Raw genomic sequence first — 20722 nt, 5'->3', positions numbered from 1 at the left:
AGATGCGTCGTGAAGGAAGGTATCTTTTGGTTTTGTGAAGCTGTCAAGGCGAAGCCGATTCTAATCGTATGCAAGTACATACATGTAATGATGTGGTGAATACATGCTCACATCAATATCTTATCAAATACGCACATCATGATGAATATGATTGTTTTTTTTCAGATCCCTACGTCAAACTTGAATTAATCCAGCCAGGTCGCCACGTGAACAAAACAAAGAGGCAGACAATCATCAAGAAGAAATCAACAAACCCCATCTTCAATACGTCCTTCACCTTCATCGTCTCCCCTCGCGTCGAAGACATCAACTACACGACCATCAACCTGACCGTGTGCGGCCATGAACGCATCCGCCATGATGACCAAATCGGAATGGTCAAGCTTGGCTACGGGGCGACCGAGGAGACGGAGTTGCATCATTGGAGCCGGGTGATACAGAACCCGGAGAAAGAGTTCACAGAGACACATAAGATAATGGAAATGGAATAATGTATATCACTTGATTTTCACTGGGGGCTATTTTTCTAAAGAAAGTGGCATGTAGCTGTTAAAGTGCTGTTGTTGAAAATAACTTGGATTTCCTCTCTGATCTGTTGGCAGGTGACACACCGTGGGTCCTTTATAAACCCAGCCTTTAATAGCGTTAGCGTGACATTCTATCCTTCAGTTTATTCACTTTGATGAAAATCACGTTGAGACAAGTCAAACGTTCATCGCTATCGCTGTTTTGAGGAACCCTGCTCTTTGTATACTTTGACCCATCAATTCAGTCTAAACTAAAACATGTTGCGGTCTGTCGCAACGTTGCGCCGAGTGTTTAAAGGGATTCTATAGGCAGCAGTCAGGCCTACAAGATAAAGTTACACGAAATCGCCGATAGCTGTCTCTCCTATCTCCGAGAATACTGAAACTGTTCACGCTTGCACCAGGAAGATAAATTTGTATTCATCCTTTGATAAAACACTACCCAGTCTTCTAAGTGTGCATATAATTCACAAGAAGACACCCTAACCCATGTCTTTATTCCCCCGGCCCTCTAATGGTAAGCCGTGGTACTCAGTGCTTGGGGCAACGAAAACCAGAAAGCGTGCAGTACGTCCTGGCTATGGCTGACTTGGAATCAATCCACAGCATCAAAACCTTACGTATTGTAATATATTGTGTCCATTCAAGCATTATAGTTCTCCGGTCGCGTGCGTGGTATACCTGGGGACGGAAAAACCCGAGAAATATAAGGTTCGATTGTGATATAGGTAAAAGTTATGGCAGAAGATGTTTAATGGAAAATGGCTTTAAATATTTTACGGTATTATATGTAGCCTGATACATCCATGGATGGTATTTGGCGGAAACCTTCGTGGAAAAGGTTGAAGTCGGATGTCAAAATACAGACGGTCAAAAAGGCCGCGGATTAAACATCACGTTTATATTCTCACCGTATCAGTATTTTATATCAGATTGTTGTATTACATGTACTATAATGGCTTGTGTATATTTTTGATACGTCAGTGTGCATGGCCGTGCCATTGTGAAGTCATATTCGTTTGGTCGAATGAATATAGTGCTGTTTTTCAAAATAGGAAAAGACATCAGTTTTTGGTTGGTTAATGACTATCATTTGAGTAGCTTCATGAAAGCAGATGAGTCTTTCCATTGATTCACTCTGATACAAGATATATTGTGGGAATTGCTTGGCGTTTCTTCATAGAGCATTAGATTTGCTTTCTCGAGATCCGGATGTGGAAATTAGCTATCTGCCAGTTTCTTTGTGCCAAATTTTTCATGGAAACTACTATTAATATGAGTAGGTAGCGCGAGATGCCGGGATGTAACTTTAATGTCTAATTCGGGGTTTTAGTGATACAGAGGAAACTGTCGACAAGTTTGCATATACATGTACATCTTTCAATATAACTATTAAAAGACTTGTAGCATGAATGCTCTGTGCATTTATCAGATACGTGTACATCAAAGGGCAACCCTCTATGCATGTATATATGTGTAACTACCGTCGGTGTATAAGGAAATCGTGTTCCTAAGATGATTGTGTCTGAGGAACAATGAAGATGTTTTGTTCGGCAATACATACCATACGCTTTTGATATATGGTTCTTGGGTCTCTTCAGCCATAGCAACTGACCCATTACCAAAACAGCAGGCAATTTTTTTTCCAAAACACGAAACCGACATTTCGCGCTGGTCCTATTATTGTTAAGCTTAGGACAAATTTGCGGTTCTAAATAAAATGTAATGTTTACTAGTATACTGTATTGACAAATGTATTTTTATGTAAAATGTCATATAAAATGTGCCTTGAGCTGGTTATCATCGTTCCCAATCAGAAATATATTTACAGATCGTATACAAAAGAAAACCTTGTAGAATTTTAGATAACGACTGATATTTTCTCAGATTTTAGAGGATGGGAAAAGAATTTATCTTTGGCCTATCAAAATTCATTGGAGCATTCAGCGCCCTTCGTGTTCCCTAATTTATGCTCGGAAGTGGTCGCTGTACGAAGGGAGTTTTGACCATTTTGACGTCATGAAAGCCGACATCTCAGAACCGTTCAGTCATTTCCGATCACTAGTCGAAAATGTCATTCGGAGATGTACTACCGGAAAGCAACTATGTAAGCACTTTCTGATGTCGATTTCGTTCAAGTTCCGCGCAACCAACGTGGTCTGCTTTTCACCACTGTTTTCACCAAGATACCCCAATAGCGAAGACCTTTCATGTTTCAAAGGTGCTGAAGACGATTCTCGGCTTTTTTCCTGGCTTTCTGTGATGTTGTCATGATGTAGGCTTCCAGATGTATCAGACCCGTTCGTCAGCCGTCAAAAGCGTAATAGTATACATATGGCTTTGTCGAAAAATACCGCGGTAAGCATAGGCCTATAGTATCAGGGTGGACTTCAGTTGATTGCATTCACACAGTAGCAACCCCTTACAGGAAAATTGCTCCCTGTGAATGTATGACGCCCATCCGGAAACATATTCTGGCTGAAAACGATTTTGTAACTGCATGATTGAATAAACTGAGTTTTTCCGCTGCTCTGTAAAAGTTATCAGTGTTTGATACAACTTTCTGGGGGTATGGCTGCACGAGGGCTGATCAGTGCAAATGTTTGAGATGAGATAGACGAAAGCCTAGCAAGAGAGCGATGGTGACCCGTTTTTTTCGAGCTTGTCGATGCCAGACTATTTCAACATTATGCTTCGATTTGGACATCATCAGCTGTTTTGGACACCGATAATGAATGTTTGGACATTATGCATCGCCTAAACATGTCTCTTTACATTATGCGCCGGCTTCGGCCACGCCTCGACGGGATTTGTATCGCTACCTTCTGAAGTTTTTTCACACAGATGGCGTTTCTACCTCCTTGATATAGCCTATAGCAGCCGAGCAATGCATCCCCCCTACCCTGATTTAACCACCTGCGGCCCCTGCCACTCCCCCGCACGCACCCACGTGCCCATGCGACACGCGCGTTCAAAGAAATTAATCTATCCCGGGCCCTAATTCAGAATGTTGGTGTTGCCCTATTGCGCCTTCAGATGTTTTTCACACTATCAGCAAATAGACTCCCGTTGCGGATTGTTGAGGGAATTCTTCAAAACACCCACTTTGACAATTTTTTGGTAAAAAAACCCAAACACCCGAAAACATAGTAAAGAAAAATAAATGTTCTACTTCTGAATAGTCTATTATTAATCTAAGAAGATTCTATACAAAATGTACATTTATATTTCACATTTTAATGAGTCCACTAGACAACGACATAGTTCAGAAGGGACGCTTGAAATTCACTACTACACCGATTTTGCGTTTGCCAACTTGCATTGTTTTTGCCAATGAGTGGCCGGAAACGGCCGGAAACAGCCGAAACGTTACAAATGATATACATGTACACTGGAATGGTAGTTCAAGAAGGTGGTCAAGTGCCATTTCTTCCATTTCAAGAGAATAATGCGCAAGAAACGCCATTAGATTAATGGAGAATGCATGAGGCAACCAAGTTTAATGCGTCACACTGCTTTATAGCTATATCAAACTTTTGTATTCACACCAGACGGTCTGGAGAATGCGGTCGTCAAGTATATCTCAACTGTCACAAAAAGGCGCTTGACTTCCTTCTTGAACGAACACGTCCAATGTCTATACCCATGGTATCTTTAACCACGTCATTTCTTCTTATCAGTGGTCTACATTGTACATGTACATTGCCAGAATTCTACTGACCGACACGACTCGAAGCTCTAATTCATCTCGCATACCACATTTTAATCAGTTTTGCCAGACTGAAATGTCACGTCAGTCTATCAAGTTTCAACTCCACGTTGATAATCATTTAAGGTTAATTGAATATTTTGAAACTTTTGTTGAAGAATTTAAAACTTGTCGTCCCTTTCTTGTCTTTCCCGTTCTCAAAACCTCTGGGAGATTTCGCCCGTCGAAAAGACGACGCTTGTTTTTGTCTTGAGTACGGATTGCCCGAAAACCCGCCACGTCCGTTTTCTTCATTTATGTACAGGAGGTCCATGGTGGGCTCTCGGCCCTGCCCGATAAGCATCCGTACGGCATCATGGAATATACTCTGGACGTGTTCGAATTCTTCCGCGGCGGTGGTCTCGTAGAAAAGACAGTCGTTTTCCGTCGCCAGCCGGCTACCCTCGGACTTACTTACCTGCCTGAAGGAAGATGGAGAGATGGTAAGGACATGTTGCCATATATGGTACCGACGCTCTCCTCAGAGCCGTCGGGAACTGTATGTCCATATACGTTCACTCGGTACAACTTCACACTAACGTATTATACTCGTCACCATTAAATCTCCGGTGACATTTCTGGCCTGCGCCCAGTTTAACCAGTGTGGGAGTTGATTGAAATGTGATAAGTGACAATGTCAATCCTTTAAAAACCCAGCATTAGTGTATACCCTTTAATTCTTTAATTGAAATGAATGTCATTTGCACAGTTGCGGTTGTTTTTTGCTTTTAGTGTAGCGCACATAAAGTACTTATTCACTTGACTTACATTTTAGCGCAATTACAGTTCATTGCATTAAACAAAGATTTTGAATTGGTAAACATAATCAATAACAGTAGCACACTTTTCGTCTTATACTTCTGCATATACTGTACCTGTATCTTTCCAAGTCCACCTTGTTGCCTACCAACACAATAGGAATGTCCTTGCCGGTTGTCTTCTGGTATTGAGCTATGCTGTAGATGTACTCCCGGACTTGCCTGAAGCTCGGCCGACTCGTGATGCTGTAGACTATCAGCGCCAGATCTGCCCATTTGTAATATTTCTCGAGATCTTGCCGATCCTACAACCACAAAAATACACCATTATTCCAATGAATCGAATTGGACAAATATATGCTGCAGCTTTGGATGTCGTATAATATTATTAGTTTATCATTTCATTTGCTCTGTCACTCTGGGTTTTTACCTGGCTAAAAGTAGGTGGTTGGACATTACGTATGCTCATGCGAACGGGGGGGGGGGGGGAGCGTGACATTTTTGTGACCCTGGGGGATAACTTATATCACAATGTTACAACAACACCCACGCTATAAGAAATGTGCGTATAACGCACCTGCAAAAAGTTGGCTTTTCTCCGTCCGGGTGGAGGAAGAAATGTCCCCAAGGGAACAGATCTGGCGCTATCGTTTTCTGAAGGATTAATAGTGGATATGGTTCTTTAGAAGCCATGGGCGTCAATAGCTCAGGTGAAAGCGCAAAATATAATCCGTTGTTCCTATTCTATCGGCCTAGGACATTTCAAACTTCTACACCGGAACTAGATATAAAACTCATTCAAATTTAATTTTGATCAGTAAAATTTACGTGTAGTTTTAGCCAGTTTCAACTCGGGGGAGGGGGGCACTTTCGATATGTTTCTACTATGACCCGGACTTAGTTGTACCTTAGTTGTACTGTTGGTTACTGAGTCCTGCCAACACCCTCATCTATGGCAAGCCAAAGCGGAATTTATTCAAGACCGTGGAATTACTATTCAAGAAGTTAAATATATGTTCAAGACCAAAATATGTTCAATCCTGAATCAAATATTGTCAACCTTGAATCAAATATTGTCAACCTTGAATCAAATATTGTCAACCTTGAACAAAATATATTCAACCTTGAACAAAATGTATTCAAGACTCACGTGACCATATTCAAGACGCACGTGACCACAAAAATTGATGACGTAGTTGCTCATGTTTTGATGCTTTACGGACTTTCCCGAACCCGCGTCCGGACTTTCCCGAACCCATGGTACTTGTGTTGCGTTTCGGAGCTCGAATTGTTCGCACGAGGTTTTGACACATGGTTGTACACGTACCTAGCCGCCTACACCTGACATGTACTGTAATCCTACACATCATGACATGGATGCCGAGTGAATGTCAGAGTCGATACATGTTTCACAGACATATCAGGCAAATTATAGGTTCAAAATGCGCAATGCCTGTCGTGAAACAGAACGCATCGGAAGTACCACAGATTCTACGCTCTACGTCATCAATTTTGTGGTCACGTGCGTCTTGAATATGGTCACGTGAGTCTTGAATATATTTTGTTCAAGGTTGAATATATTTTGTTCAAGGTTGGACATATTTTATTCAAGGTTGAACATATTTTATTCAAGGTTGAACATATTTTATTCAAGGTTGAAAACATTTGATTCAAGGTTGAACATATTTTAGTCTTGAACATATATTTCCTTCTTGAACTTATATTTAACTTCTTGAATGGTAATTCTAAAGTCTTGAATAAATTCCGCTTTGGCTTGCCATACTCATCCCCCGTCCATGGCTGGAATCTTATCAAGTCAACGTGATGATATTCAAGCATCAATAATAAGAGTTCCGGTCATGCGCGCAATGAAGATGACTCACCCGATCATATGTGTCCATAACATTGATCGTGACGTCTTGCCCATCAACAACATCTGGTTTGCTGTAAGTATCCTCTGCGAGAAAAAAACAAAAACAAACATTCACGATTTAAATAAACTCTTTCGGGCCTTTTTTCCGCGACACATTTCAGAATACCATATAAACCATACCCTCAATATATACAATATACATATACCATTTATACACTCCTTCGAAGTGACTATCGTTTCATAGATGACAGTCGGACATGAGGGAAGACTTGCGTTTGAACGTCGCCACATGCTTACATGTACGTGTAGGCCCCTGACTGGGGGACAGAAAGGGGGTTAGCACACCAGCCAGAATTCGGGTCCAAGTCCCTTCACGAGGCCAAGCGATCCAATCTATCCGGGCCTCGAACACCAAAGACATACTGTAGCATGCTTTGCAGCCAAACAGTCGACAAAGTCTCACAATTTGTATTCTCGGGATGAAAAAAGCGGGGTCCCTCCCATCCTCGAATACCGGAGTCGGCCGTATGCTCTTCCCCTCGCATACGAGCTCGGTCATTAGTGTCGAGTATTGCCCTGAAGTTCAGGATGAGTTCTAGCATGACTTCAGAGAGGTCCTGGGTACTTGAATGGTCTACCTACCCAAATAAGGATCGTATTCCATTATAAACCTCTTCGTCATATACTTGACGGTCAAGGCTGAAAAAAAGAAGGATTGCTGTTACACATGATGAAATGCGAGCTGGCAATTTGATGATTTGAAGTACCAATGCATGAGATATTAAAGGCATTCGTGAGTTCAAGATGAACTTAGGGCCGTTTACGGGACCAAACCGATCTAGATCGATCCGGATCAGTCCAAATGACTCCGACTTCGACTCGCCTTTAAGACTCGATTACGATCATCTAGTGACAACTTTCAAGGTTACCATCCTGTTATCCTTTGATAGAATAAGTAGCGTATGTTTTAAAACTCAGATTTTAGATTAAAGACTTGTGTTTCCAACTTTTGTTGCCTTCTCCTTCTTACTGAGATCAGCTAATTTACCTGATTTTCCTACCCCCAGCGCCCCCAACAGCACCATATTGCAGTGGATTGGGGAGGAGTTGCGCTGGCTCCGCGGGGATATCTTACGAATGCCGCTCATCTGGTGACTGTGGGCGGCTATGACTGGGCAGAACTCCGATCAAATTGTTTACCGTGCATCTGAAATAAGGAATGACACTCCGTCATCATCATCATTATCATCTTTATCAAGGATTACGGGCTTCGATTGGCCAAGCAATAACTACTAGGAAATCTTTAAAATCTGGCTATAGGGTATATAAAATGGCAATTTTTTTGTTGAAGAAGCAGGTGTTTTGAATTTCCTCTGATTGATACTTGCCTGTTGCAAATATAGCTAGATGCTTTCCTCAGGTAAAATGTATAGAAAGTCATGCAAGACCAGCTTTTAGGCCTGTACTGATGAAACACGGAATGGACGAATCGAAACGAATGTTGCCACGTTCCCATTGCCAATAGGGCCGTTTACACCGGACCAAACCGATTTAGATCAATCCGGATTGGTGTCCCGTGTAAACGCGCGCTAATGAGATCTGGTTTGATGTGGTCTAAAAAGTGCACCTTCTCACCTTTTGGTCCCCTTTTTGCATCGTGTTAAACGCAGAATATCTTTCTGAGTCAACGACATGAGAAGAATCGCCGGTAAACCACCATTCTCTTTTTTAAAGGTATACCTATACCCTTTTTTTCATATCGTTATCTACAGCCTGGGAACTATAATACTGGATGCTGTTGTAACTGTTGTGGTAAGCAATGTATGGAGCATTTTCTCGGTGCTTTGTGTTAAAGTCTAGACGCCATTTCGCCGAAGATTTGCAATTTCTGCCGCACTCTATGAATTAAAGGTTTTTGAGCTCTTGAAAGACCCTGAAAGGTTTTTCGGCCAACACAGACATGCACTAACGGTTTTTCAGCGAAGAGATTCTGAAAAACCGTTAAGGGCTTTTTATTTCGCTGAAAAACCTCATATTTGTGTACGCCGAAAAATCCTTCAAGATATCTTTCTAAAGCTGAAGAAGGTGTGACTCATGACATAAGGCTGATGTAGCACGATACATGCAGAAATTCTCACTTCTGTCGAATCCATTTTAACAAGTTAAAAATTCGATGAATTAAAATGCTTACAGATTTCAATGCGTCTGCAAGAATAGCCTGCAATATTGAAGACTTCAAGGTAGCCTCTTATCTCCCAACATTAACTATTGGCGCGTGCTTGAGTAAACAAAATTCCACCATGCTGCATTCCTTTCTTCATATAAGCTTTGCTGGTTGTTTTTTAAACAAGAGGTAAGACATCACGAGAAACATTCTCCAAAACAGCGATAACTTTCAAGCATATTCTCGACGGCGTCTCATCACACTATACTATCATTGCGCAAGGAGTGACGTGGGCGCTCGGCTCAGCGCCGGGAAGGCACGCTGAGTGCGGAAATTCAAAGCAGCACTCGGTCACAGCACAGATAATTTTCGGGCGTGGGCTGGGCCTACAGAAAAGAGCTTCAATTCAAGGTGAATAACTTTATCGAGTTACAAGGACACCACCAATTTCAAGTTTATTTTCAATCAAAAGGGGGTAAAAATGCGCGCGTTCATCAATTCGCTTCAATTTTTAAATTACTCTATCTAGCGAAATTGAGAAGCGTGTTGCATGGGCATAATTTGGCAACTCGATCAACCCCTTCTTCTTTAGTATGTCATGTAATAATTATGTGAAACGTTTAATTCCTTGGTTCTCAACTGCTGAGCTGACCAAACTGTAGGAAACTCACCGCTGATCGTGAATAAGATTATGCCAAAGACTTGTTTTATTCTTCTTTCACCTTTATGAGGTCATTGGTTAATTCTCAAGACTCAAGATGCAAGACAAATCGGAAGAAATTCATAAGGTGTAGTCAGCGCCAGGGCCATGGATTTGAGTGCCGGGGAGAGAACGTTGAAATTGACCGAGAACTCCCGTTGAAGTGAGATCACATGCAGGCATGAGGAGCACGTCAGGTTTATGAAAAGCTCAACTTACTTCCAGAATATTAAGTTATGAATTAAAGGTCTGCTGTAATTTCTACTCCATCCCCTAATCCAATCCGGTATAATCCCTCCGTTAGCTTTTCGATTTATTGTCCACAAGAGTAGGCCTTTGTCCCGAAGTCAAATATACTATATACTATCTGGACGCTATCACAGAGGGCCTACAGGATATAATACGAAAACAATAAGTAAAACATTTACGGAACCATCCATGAAACTATTCCAGTTGTTTTACTGTTATCTCACACATACACAGGCAGTATGAACTGGTAAGAACTTCACAGTTGTTCCTCGTTATCCTAAGCCAAGATGACCTTGAACCTGGGTATGTTACCTGAAATACTGTCTGTGAAGCTAGCTTGCATTGCTAACTCATTAGCAATGCTAGCTGAGCTAGCTATAGGCTCTGCAACATTCGAAGTACGGTTTCTCTGCGTCTAAAACATTCGCAATGGGGAGCGTGGCATGCCCATTTTAATACCACAAGCACTGAAGAAGTAGGCCTCGGTGGGCCCGGTGTAACATCTGTGGTTGTTCCCCATGTTTCAGTGTTTCCAAACAATAGGCAGCTAGAGAGACCATGACTTTTCAATAGGGGGGATACACAGAAAAACTCGTCAATCTATTTTTGAGCGTTCCCAAACAATGAGGGGAAACACTCAAAAACAGAAACACTCAAAAACATTACACCGGCTTTGCACATTTTGTAACACTGGATGAGTCTCGAAACGTTCCAGGGGTCTGCATGCTTCTATATAGGGAGGATGAGTCAACGACCTTATAGAAAAGAATGGAACCTCCCTCAATGAACACATCTTTATTAAGGACACTTTTTCTATGAGTGACACTCTATTTGGTCCCAAATTGGTCATTTCAGTTGAAGTGACATCTGTTATCAGGACACCACTCAATTAAGGACAGCATTCACATGTATCAGCAGCGTCCCAATGGCGTCCCTCGATTTGTTTTAGTCATGACAAGTTGTAATTGCTGCGGCATGCCAAGCACAAAGTACGTATGCAGCAAATAGCTGACAACGGCCATGAGGAACCACATTTTCTGCATCAGTGTTGTGATATATTGATGTACATGTACACGGAATTAAAATGTCAATGATCAAGCGTGCCCTACTAGCATAAATACATCCTAATTTATTTTAACAAACTACACGTTGCGATTATCAAACATCTAGCGATATTCAAAGGCCTGAGATTACCAAGCAATTGGGCCATTTATATGCGAACAGGTCTGTTAGAAAAGCCAGCCATCTTGGATCTTTTGCAGCAAACATGGACATCGCCTCTCTTCTCCTTACCCTTTTGCTGATTCTCATCGGGTACCTTTACCTTAGGCGGAAGCTATCGTCCAACCTACCCCCGGGACCCTGGAGTGTACCTATTCTCGGAAGTTTGCCTTTCTTGGGTAAGTCAGGTGGGCCTGGAATCGCACTGATCTCAGAGAGCGTGTAGAATTTCTTTGGGAAGACGGTGTTCCCGAACGGCGTGCCTAAGATTCGGGCCCGAGAGCAGACAATGGTCAATTTGCAACCGGTGTAATGTTTTTGAGTGTTTCTGTTTTTGAGTGTTTCCCCTCATTGTTTGGGAACGCTCAAAAATAGATTGACGAGTTTTTCTGTGTATCCCCCCTATTGAAAAGTCATGGTCTCTCTAGCTGCCTATTGTTTGGAAACACTGAAACATGGGGAACAACCACAGATGTTACACCGGTCCGAGAAAATCTGTTTAAAGAGCGATAGAGTAAATACAGTATTTTAGACCACATTTGCAGTAATCCCAACCACACCTCGCTTAACAGCTGAAACGCTGGTCGGTCAATGGTAGAAGTAATCTTATGATCGTCCGGGGTTTCTTTGGGCCACCATATATTTACTTGGATAGATGCAAATGGCAACAGGCGATCAAAGGTTTAACCCTTGTAGTACCACAGCTTATTAAATTGTATCATCCTCTACTTCATAGTTTTCACCTTGCAGGCAAAGACATCCGAAAGGAGTCGCTGCGGTTGTCCAATGAATTTAACTCCGATCTTATTACTATCAGCCTAGGAACACAGCTCAGCGTATTCCTTAATTCCTTCGATTCGATAAAGGCAGCGATGTCATGCGAAGATTTCATGGACAGACCCGACGCCATCTTCTTCTTGGTACTCGGGGGAAAAGGTAGAGTATCGCCAAAAAGAGGAGTTTAGCCAAAGTGCTAATTTCGGAGTTCTTGCAATAGCAATAAAAAGTCAAAGTTCGCTGAAAAACTCCTGTATCGAAAGGCCCCAGTCCATTAAGGTAGGCCCTGTTTCCCTTTTTTCGAACGAGAGTATAATGTGCCACATCCAGAAATGAAGCGCAGATGACGTTCACATGCAGAAGTGGCGCTGCGATCGCTCAATGTTTTATGTCGGGGTTGTACGTCAATAGACCTCATCCACCACCAACATCCCCATCCCACTCAAGCATTGTTGTTTTATTCTCGTCTTTCACCCACACACTCCAGGTATTGGCAGCAGCAATGGTCAAATATGGAAGGAACATCGCCGAGTCTCGCTCTCGGTGCTACGAGATATGGTCACCGAAGAAAAAACCGGAGAAGAAATTAATCACCTCATTGAAGAAATTCAAAAGAAGGGAAGCAAGAGTTTCGAGATTGGTCCGTTGCTAACCGCGGCAACCACCAACGTAATTTTAGCGACTCTGGTTGGCCAGAGGTATGACTACGAGGACCCGGAATTTCTCCATTTCGCAACACGATGGAAAGAAAACCTCGCTCTGTTGCCGAATGACTCCATTTTGAACCTATTTCCATTCTTACGGCACATACCGGGAGACCTCTTCAACTTGGCGACAATCAAGAAGAACATTGACTTCGTGCACGTTTTTTTTGAGAAACACATCAAAGAGCACAAAGAGCGTTTCGATCCGGATGATCTCGCCGATTTTCTCGATGCTTACCTTGCTGAGAAGGAAAGACAAGACAAGAAAGACCCCAACAACTCATTTACGGGTCAGTATCCTCCTTGAAGGCGTGGTGGTAACCTCTGCACATGGTTGTTGCAGTTGCTGATTGTTATTAGACATATATCGCATGCATATTTTCAAAAACGGACATGCCCTGAAGAAGTCATTGGCATGAATTTAGCACCGCAACGATCGGTTCCTAAATTCGGCCGTAGATATTGGCCGCCATTTTACTTAGCATTAGAATGAGACCACAAACCAACTATACCGGCAACGCGAAAGCGCTGCAGAATGGCTAATTCTGGCAGATGACACGGTGCATGGTTGCAGGGTGCATAGTTGATGTTTGCTCTTGCGCATGCGTTGCTACTGAAATGGTTGCCAATACCGATCTTCTCAGCCCCGAGTGGAATAAGTCGATCACTAACAAAGATGCATGTATGTACTTTATTCCTTTACGTTTCCAAAATACACTGGCACTCTGGCATTGAACAATTGCTGCGTTTTTTTCTAAACTACTATAATGATTCATCTTCCAGATGATCAGCTGTTGACTGTCATCACTGACCTCTTCGGGGCTGGAGGCGAGACTACCTCCATCACTCTGGAATGGGCGATATTCCTTATGGTCACACATCCCGAAATACAGCGAAAAATTAAATCAGAAATCGACGATGCCATCGGAGAAGATAGATTCCCGACCATGAAAGATCGCCTAAATCTACCTTTCACTGAAGCCGCTGTGCTCGAAATACAACGTTTCGCCTCAGTTGTGGGTCTCAGTCTTCCGCACTGCAACCTGCACCGAGATGTTATGATCCGGAATTTCACAATCCCCAAAGGCACCACGTTGATGCCAAATCTCTGGGCCGTACACAGGGACCCGAAGATTTGGAAGAACCCTGATGCTTTCGACCCCGGAAACTTCCTGGATGATAAAGGGGGAGTTGTTCATAAACCTGAACTCATACCTTTTGCTATTGGTAGGCACTAATAAGAATGCTCAGTACATGTACTTGTACATGTACAGTTCTTTAAGGCATGGAACGTCTATCTAGTGTTAAAACACTGTTGAACTTCAACATTTGTGTAAATACGTACATGTACACCTGTACACTGAATATAATTTTCAACAATGCTGTTGTATGCATGGGATATACAAACACTATAAATACCAAGTTTCGGCAAATTTGCATGCATAATAACTGCATTACGGCAATGTTTATAGCTGTCTACCTGAGCCACTAGGCCAAATACATGTATTGTGAACGCGAACGGGGTGCTCCTGTTAACTGTGCCAAGTATGTACAATCTATAGATGCAGCGCGACCTCTAGTCTAATCATTCTGGCGTTGGTTCATGCCATACCACCCGTTTCCGGCAAACATGCTTGCCGAATGCTCTTAAGTCGGCGCCAACGCGGACGGTGTCTTTTAGGTCGGCGCCACTGCGGCTGGTTTCTTTTAGGTCGGCGCCACTGCGGATGGGTTTTTTAGGTCGGCGCCACTGCGGATGGTTTCTTTTAGGTCGGCGCCACTGCGGATGGTTTCTTTTAGGTCGGCGCCAATGCCGAATTACTTCACAGTGTTCATAATCATTAGATTTCTTTTCGTTGGCGCCAATGCAGAATCAATGCATCGTATTCATAATCATAATACATTTCATAGTATTCATATCAATTATTTGTTTTTTTAGGTCGGCGCCAATGCCCTGGCGAAGGACTTGCGAAGATGGAAATATTTCTCATTTTCGTGGCGCTACTTCAGAAGTTTACGTTTACGAAACCAGCGGGTACTGCAAATCCAAGCCTTGAGGGTATATTTGGTTTAACGAACGCGCCACCCCCATTTGAAATTTGCGTGAGGCCAAGAGCGACGGTCTAGGGGAACTTTGCCTTTCCAAAGTGAGCGGTCGCATGATGAAGACGCCACGTGATTTAGTCAAATTTGCAAGTATTTTTTGGACAATATTGGTAACCTGATAAATATATGTATAATAGACGTACGGGTAAAAATTAGGGGAATCTTTATTTTTCGGGACGCCGCTGGGACCATCGAGATTCGAGAAAAGAATCGTCGTTCAAAAAACAACGATTTCTCGATTTTTGTGTACAAAACAGCAGTCGTTTTCAGTGCACTCGCGTAATGATGGGGCTCCAAAGCCCATTCTCATTTTCTAAGGTAACATTAAACTATTTTCTCTGAACACATTGATTTTTACCATCAACACCCTTCCCCTTGGTTGTATGGACATAGGAGTTATAATTTTCTCAAAAAAACCACCATCGATGTTGATGACAATCGGTACACTCCTTGCTCTCTGCTGTATGAATCATGGTTGCCCCGAGTGTTTCAGGACATCACGACAGGAGCTACTTCATGTTGTCCCTCCCCGCCCCCGAGATCCTTTGTCTGCAGCCTGTCGCGTGCGTTGGAAGCAGCGGGGGCTCTTAGTTGCGGGCGAACAGGGGCAGTGACTTTCATGACAGACCACCAATCTCCCACTAATTGCAATTTAACAGATTAACAAATTACAAAGTAGAGATGCAACCCTTTAATGATCCTCGGTGTCACGCTATGTCTAGCATGTTTGTTCGTAATGTTATAGTAATTTAGTATCGATTTATAAGTGCAATGGTAATAGTTCGTGACTTGTTGTGATGTATCTGATCGATTATTAGAATCTAACCTATATAAATACTGTGTGTTCTTCTTTGTTCTAAGTCTTTCAGTAAAATATGGACTACGTAATAGTTCTCCAGTCACTCTCATTGGTCTGAGATTTCAAGGACCACGACACAGAACTCGAGTCAAGTAAAGATTGCAGAACAGCAAAAGTTCAGTGCGCTTCAGATCGAAATCCCCCGTGTATTTGTCTGTGAAATTCAATGGACTATGGAATGTGTTGAACCAATATTTCAGGACACATCCATACGACCACCAAGGATCGACTAATTTCTTTAGTGCCTGGTGTAAATTTTGAGTGAAATCGGAACTGAAAACGTCCCTATGATAAAGAACGAAGGCAGGAAAACAGAGAGCTTTAAGTTGTCTTAACTGACCCATAACTTTCAGGACAAGATATCTCACTGGCGTTGTTGAAGGACGACGTGTTGGGCCAACAGTGCACGCCACACGACGAATATTCTCACTGGAGATAGGACCGTGGATCTCCGTATAAGATAGTAAAGCATAAAATGATTGTGTTTTGATTAGAAGCCAGATGAATATGGCTTTTCGATTGTGGTTTGCTTTTATACTGCTTGCCATCGTCGGCCAGTCAGGAGGACTGAACATGACGATTTGTTACTGGTGAGCGTACCTGCAGGAGTTTTCTTTATGTGAAGTGGACAAAATACGAAATGGCTTTGACAGAAAATGGAAAGCTGAGCTTTACATATGACGACACTCTCGCCAACAATATGTATTTGCCTGGTTCACTTCTTGACGATGCTGTAGCAGTCCTGCATGTGTTTTGGTTGCCACTGATGATAGCATTGGGCGTGGTTGGGAACTTATTGTGCATCTTAACGGTCACGACGAAAACTAATCGGAAAAGTTCTGGAACTGTCTATGTTACAGCGTTGGCGGTGTGTGACTTATGTCTCCTAATCACTGTCGGGGTCCCGTCGATTTTGTCTCGGGAATTACCGGAAAAAATTGACCTCGAGACGGCAAATATTATTATCCTTTTCCTCTGTTTGACGCTTTTCACTGTCTCTCATTGGTTGATTGTTTTGTTGACCTTCGACCGGCTGCTCACGTTGCAGAACCATGCGTCTGCGTGCGTAAAGTCATGGTGCACCGTGCTAAGCGCTTCGGTCACATCTGCCCTCGTTTTACTCATTTTCTCCATCACAAGTCTTTTGACGATTTATCGAATCGATTTTAAAGTCCGCCAAAAACTAGGAGGCCAGTCGGAGGAACTGATTTTCAGCGAATTTGCATGGATGAAATTTCTACCAGAACCTGATTTAAGTGCTCTGATTATTTTCATAAACCTTGTCGCCATCAGCAGGAGTCGGAATCCTTTCAATGGTATTCCCAAATATGTGGAAACATAAGGCTTACAATCAATCAGCATTAGAAATTTCACTTTACAATATCTCCAGCTATCTATTCCAGATGGTGTATTTGCTCCTCTTTTTAAACCTGCCGATAAAGTTTTATTTGTACGTTTTAATTTCTCCAAAATTCCGGCGAGATGTTGGAAAGTTAATTTGTGCAGGGGGTGTTTCGAAAAGAGAGCAGGGGCGTGTGGCATCTTGATCACCAAGGCTTATGCATCTCATCAACCTGGCTACGTTTAACGGGGGTACAGACCATGAGGTTCAGGATGGATGTGTGGCTGTGTAACCACAGATGTCATGACCCTGCTCATCATTCCGCGCAGTTCAAGTAGGGTAATGAGGCAGTCCGTCTCATAACATTGTCTTATATCTGTGTGGAGAAAGGATTCTGCTATTCAAGAGGACCTTCTTTCAAAGAAATGGCGATTGGCTCAGGTATGTACTTGAACGTCGCCACTGCTTTAGCGGGGGTTTAAAGTGGAACCGTGAGGAACCTAGAATATCTAGGGTCAGCAATTGAGCAATTTAAGTACAACTAATGACACTTCCAACATTTCTGAACAGCGATTACAACGACTGAACATCTCATTGGAAAGAATGCCGTGAGGGCACGGTCTCAGTTCAACTACTTTTATGACAGGATCAGGGACAAAAACGCATATTTTTGCAATGTCGTCTTTGAAGATACTTTTTCTTGCTTTCGGCTTCTTTCTTAATCTAGAAGGTAGGTTATGCAGTCGGAGCTTTTTTATATCACGCTGCATCTTTAGTCTCATGTTGGGCTTCCAAACGTAAGATTAACGGATCTAGGAATTTATCATATCCCGGCCATGATCAGAAGGGTTCTTAGAGTACGTACTGTGTGCAGATCGAAGATAGACAGAATTATAAAGCCTGGCACTATACCTCGGTTTCCCGCCCATGTTTTGCCGCTTCACGGGTATTGTTGTGGTAGGTACAGCAATTACCCATTGAATAACTTCATCGAAATCGATCCAACGCCTGTGAAAACCGCACGGGTGGAAATAGGCCAATGCATCTCCTTGTCAATCTTCAGAGATGATTTAAACGAAGGACTAATTGGAATGACAACATTGTCTACATTTTAGCCTGCATGTTACCGCTGGATGTTGTCGGACGCTGGACGCAAGAGGGTTCCGACAACTATATTACGGTCAATCAGCATGCCATCAACAGCGTTGCAGGATCAGTAAGGAGAGTCCTCACTTGTATGGGCGAAAACGGCAGGGGACAATATCTCGTCAAGTAAGAGGATGTGACGGGTGTGAACGGTTTTTATGTTCCCCGTATTCGATTGTTCCGCTAGAATAGTACTGGTGCTTTGAGCCGGAGAGCGGCTCCGGCTGTTTTTTCAAGAGGGTCAAGAGGTGCGAACTATCTCCCTGAGCGATTGACCTCCCCCCCCGCCTGCCCCCGAGAAAATTCTTTCGATTTGACCGTGAAAATCCCTTAAGTACTTTTAAATATTATTTGGAAACGCCTGCCACAGTCTCCCTCGGCATAAACAACCCTGGCGGTGCCAAGGGTTCGCCTGTTTCCGTTAAAACAACAACAGCAAGAGGCCAACCCGAGGCAATGAAAGCAAAATCTATTTTGCTGATAGCTTTGGCATGATACTGAAACGGCCCAGGGGACTATGCATTTCAAAGTGACCATGATTTCTGTTGCAGGAAGCTTCAATACAGCCAGTCAAGTCGGTCACCCGGTGCCTTTAGATGCTTCCTGTTTTCATTGTCAGCAGGACAACTGACGATAGAATGGCAAGGTCCTTGGACAGGTAAGGGCGAGCCACCCTGATACCTAATAATCCCCAATGGCTTGTTGATTTTCTCTCCTCTACGGTGGAACCAGGAAACACCCCCAACTTGCGGTCTCGTGGGTTTTCAGGCCAATCACTGGTGTGTTCTGCTCACTCAGCAATACATTCGGGTGTTTTTTTTTACTGGTATCAAGACAGTACAAATTAGACAGCATGTATGCCTGCTTTAACGGTGACAAACCTTTCAGTTACAGGCATCTCATTTTCTTTTACAGCAAAAACTATTCATGTCCCAGACATGGGCAAAGTCTGTGATGAAGCCAAAGTTTCCACTACGGTCTATCAAAAGTAATCTCACAAGAGATGCCCACAACCGAAGACGACAAACGAAATACGGTTTCACAGTGTTCACTGTACAGCTGCCACTGTGACGTTTCTTTTGGGGGACGACTGTACTGATATCAACGAGTCTTTCGAAAACTTTCGTTGAATACCTCGTTTTCGGATTCATGCAACAAAGCATATAAGGCCACCTCTTCAGGATAACTTTCCCACAACTATACGAGTACACCCCGGATGCAGTGGACCGGCCTCTCCCCTTCCCTTCGGATGTGTTTTTAGGACGGTGAATGGAATGTCTCAGGAGTTCATTTTTGAGAGGTTGCACACCCGGTATCTTTCAAATTCAACTGATTTGGGCCGACATGAACGCGCACATTTTTATATTGATGAAAAACGTGCGAGGAGAAACCCACACAAGGCTTTTAAGGCAAAAAGTGATGTTCTGCCCCCCCCCCCTGCGCCAAGAGCCTACTGCCCTACTTCTTATATGTACTTGTATAAAGGATATTGAAAAGGTGTAGAATATGAGTGTGAAATGTTAACCTGGTTAACACTTAATCAAGATCCTGATGATGCCTTCTTTTGCGGCAAATACTGTCCCCCAGGACGATAAGAAAGAAGTTTTAACAAGATAATTTCTCCAGTTGATCATCTTTATTTGCAACTGAAAATCAATGTTCTCCAAGTCTCATATTTGCAACCTTGAAGCTTACAGTACTGAATTAGGTGCAGGAACATGATTTCCCACCGAGCATGGGATCAGTTCCCATCTGGGATGTGGCCACCATCAAGCATGAAGAATGAACAGAAGTGAAAATCAGATGACCTGGGCAGACTGTATAAACCCCTTTATTTTTGCAGCCCAAAATTTTAGCAACAATCACCTTTTTGAGATTCATACTTAAATTCCGTTTTTTAAAATAATTATATCATTAGGCCAGTAATTTTAGTGCTATCAATGTTCGCGTTTTGACCCCTCACGCAAGACTCGCAAAAATATTACGCTCGCAAAAATAAAGCAGTCTTCAGTTGTCAGGAGATAGAGAACCACCCAAAATGATGCCTTGTTCACACTGTAAAGCTTTCTGATTGTACATTGGGGCCTGGGAGAGGTGCTCCTTGATTGAGGACAGACTCATGATAATGCAACATTATCTCATGTCTACCAGGCACCAACAGGTACAATAATATATCAAGACTTCTTGTATTGAACATCTCGGAATCACAGTATGGATACATTTTTGAACCAAAGAATCGATATTTTACAAATCAGATTGTACCTTAAAGTTCTTTACCAACATTTACATGTTCCTCTAAACCTCTGCTATCCAGGCTGTGAAAATGACACCTAATTGTGCTAATGGGGTCGAACAAAACCCCTGCTGAAATAGGGGCATGAATAGACCGACCATTAACACTTTCTTGCAAGGACAAAAAAGGTCTAGGCTTTGGTTATACTCCTCTTGGGTGCAGTCTCAACCAGAAGACCAGGATAGGATCACAAACCTGACCCCAACGGTCCTGTCCTGTCCATATTCTCTCTTGAACATGTTAAACAAAGGAGTG

General features: G+C 42.8%; 4 protein-coding genes across 7 annotated transcripts in view; 3 read left to right on the top strand and 1 right to left on the bottom strand.

Annotated features, from left to right (window-relative positions):
* The window catches only part of LOC135483736 (C2 calcium-dependent domain-containing protein 4C-like), a 34509-nt gene extending 31488 nt beyond the window's left edge, over positions 1 to 3021 (top strand). For both annotated transcript variants that reach the window (XM_064764752.1, XM_064764753.1), the window contains one exon: positions 166 to 3021. In XM_064764752.1, coding sequence (XP_064620822.1) covers positions 166 to 491 — 326 coding nt within the window. In that variant the 3' untranslated portion in view covers positions 492 to 3021. The remainder of the gene's footprint in view (positions 1 to 165) is intronic.
* Positions 3022 to 3693: 672 nt separating this feature from the next.
* Positions 3694 to 10237, bottom strand: LOC135483735 (ras-like protein family member 12). Of its 2 annotated transcripts, none has more exons than XM_064764749.1 (6): positions 9990 to 10237; positions 7955 to 8113; positions 7549 to 7605; positions 6917 to 6990; positions 5151 to 5338; positions 3694 to 4697 (listed from the first exon to the last, which is right to left on the bottom strand). In XM_064764749.1, the coding sequence occupies exons 2-6, from the start codon at positions 8052 to 8054 to the stop codon at positions 4364 to 4366; spliced, it is 753 nt and encodes a 250-aa protein (XP_064620819.1). In that variant the 5' UTR covers positions 8055 to 8113; positions 9990 to 10237; the 3' UTR covers positions 3694 to 4363. The 2 variants fall into 2 exon arrangements, with proteins under 2 accessions (XP_064620819.1, XP_064620820.1); XM_064764750.1 differs by lacking the exon at positions 9990 to 10237 and adding an exon at positions 9098 to 9112.
* A 984-nt stretch (positions 10238 to 11221) lies between these two features.
* LOC135482757 (cytochrome P450 2C31-like) lies at positions 11222 to 15680 on the top strand. The gene is made up of 5 exons (XM_064763100.1): positions 11222 to 11419; positions 11991 to 12176; positions 12505 to 13011; positions 13505 to 13948; positions 14661 to 15680. Exons 1-5 carry the CDS (start codon positions 11287 to 11289, stop codon positions 14846 to 14848), a joined length of 1458 nt encoding a protein of 485 aa, XP_064619170.1. The 5' UTR covers positions 11222 to 11286; the 3' UTR covers positions 14849 to 15680.
* Positions 15681 to 15783: 103 nt separating this feature from the next.
* On the top strand, positions 15784 to 19884 carry LOC135482758 (uncharacterized). 2 transcript variants are annotated; one of them, XM_064763103.1, is made up of 4 exons: positions 15784 to 17469; positions 18144 to 18300; positions 18726 to 18832; positions 19090 to 19884. In XM_064763103.1, exons 1-4 carry the CDS (start codon positions 17454 to 17456, stop codon positions 19164 to 19166), a joined length of 357 nt encoding a protein of 118 aa, XP_064619173.1. In that variant the 5' UTR covers positions 15784 to 17453; the 3' UTR covers positions 19167 to 19884. The 2 variants fall into 2 exon arrangements, with proteins under 2 accessions (XP_064619173.1, XP_064619172.1); XM_064763102.1 differs by having other exon boundaries at positions 15784 to 17758.
* Positions 19885 to 20722: the final 838 nt, after the last annotated feature.

Source organism: Lineus longissimus, chromosome 2 (genome assembly GCF_910592395.1).
Source record: "Lineus longissimus chromosome 2, tnLinLong1.2, whole genome shotgun sequence".
Classification (NCBI taxonomy): Eukaryota; Metazoa; Nemertea; class Pilidiophora; order Heteronemertea; family Lineidae; genus Lineus; species Lineus longissimus.
The sequence above is the reverse complement of the archived record's forward strand: the minus strand, read 5'-3'. Positions and strand labels throughout refer to the sequence as shown.

What these genes read in the sequence shown, in the direction of transcription:
- LOC135482757 (XM_064763100.1), top strand. Translation starts at nt 11,287, where the DNA reads ATGGACATCGCCTCTCTTCTCCTTACCCTTTTGCTGATTCTCATCGGG. An exon ending in CTTGGTACTCGGGGGAAAAG is followed by an intron (nt 12,177 to 12,504) that starts GTAGAGTATCGC and finishes CACACACTCCAG; the next exon opens with GTATTGGCAGCAGCAATGGT. An exon ending in CCCCAACAACTCATTTACGG is followed by an intron (nt 13,012 to 13,504) that starts GTCAGTATCCTC and finishes TTCATCTTCCAG; the next exon opens with ATGATCAGCTGTTGACTGTC.
- LOC135482758 (XM_064763102.1), top strand. Translation starts at nt 17,668, where the DNA reads ATGACAGGATCAGGGACAAAAACGCATATTTTTGCAATGTCGTCTTTG. An exon ending in CTTCTTTCTTAATCTAGAAG is followed by an intron (nt 17,759 to 18,143) that starts GTAGGTTATGCA and finishes TCTACATTTTAG; the next exon opens with CCTGCATGTTACCGCTGGAT. An exon ending in ATGGCAAGGTCCTTGGACAG is followed by an intron (nt 18,833 to 19,089) that starts GTAAGGGCGAGC and finishes TTTCTTTTACAG; the next exon opens with CAAAAACTATTCATGTCCCA.
- LOC135483735 (XM_064764749.1), bottom strand. Translation starts at nt 8,054, where the DNA reads ATGAGCGGCATTCGTAAGATATCCCCGCGGAGCCAGCGCAACTCCTCC. An exon ending in GCTGGGGGTAGGAAAATCAG is followed by an intron (nt 7,606 to 7,954) that starts GTAAATTAGCTG and finishes TCTTTTTTTCAG; the next exon opens with CCTTGACCGTCAAGTATATG. An exon ending in TTATGGACACATATGATCGG is followed by an intron (nt 5,339 to 6,916) that starts GTGAGTCATCTT and finishes TTGTGGTTGTAG; the next exon opens with GATCGGCAAGATCTCGAGAA.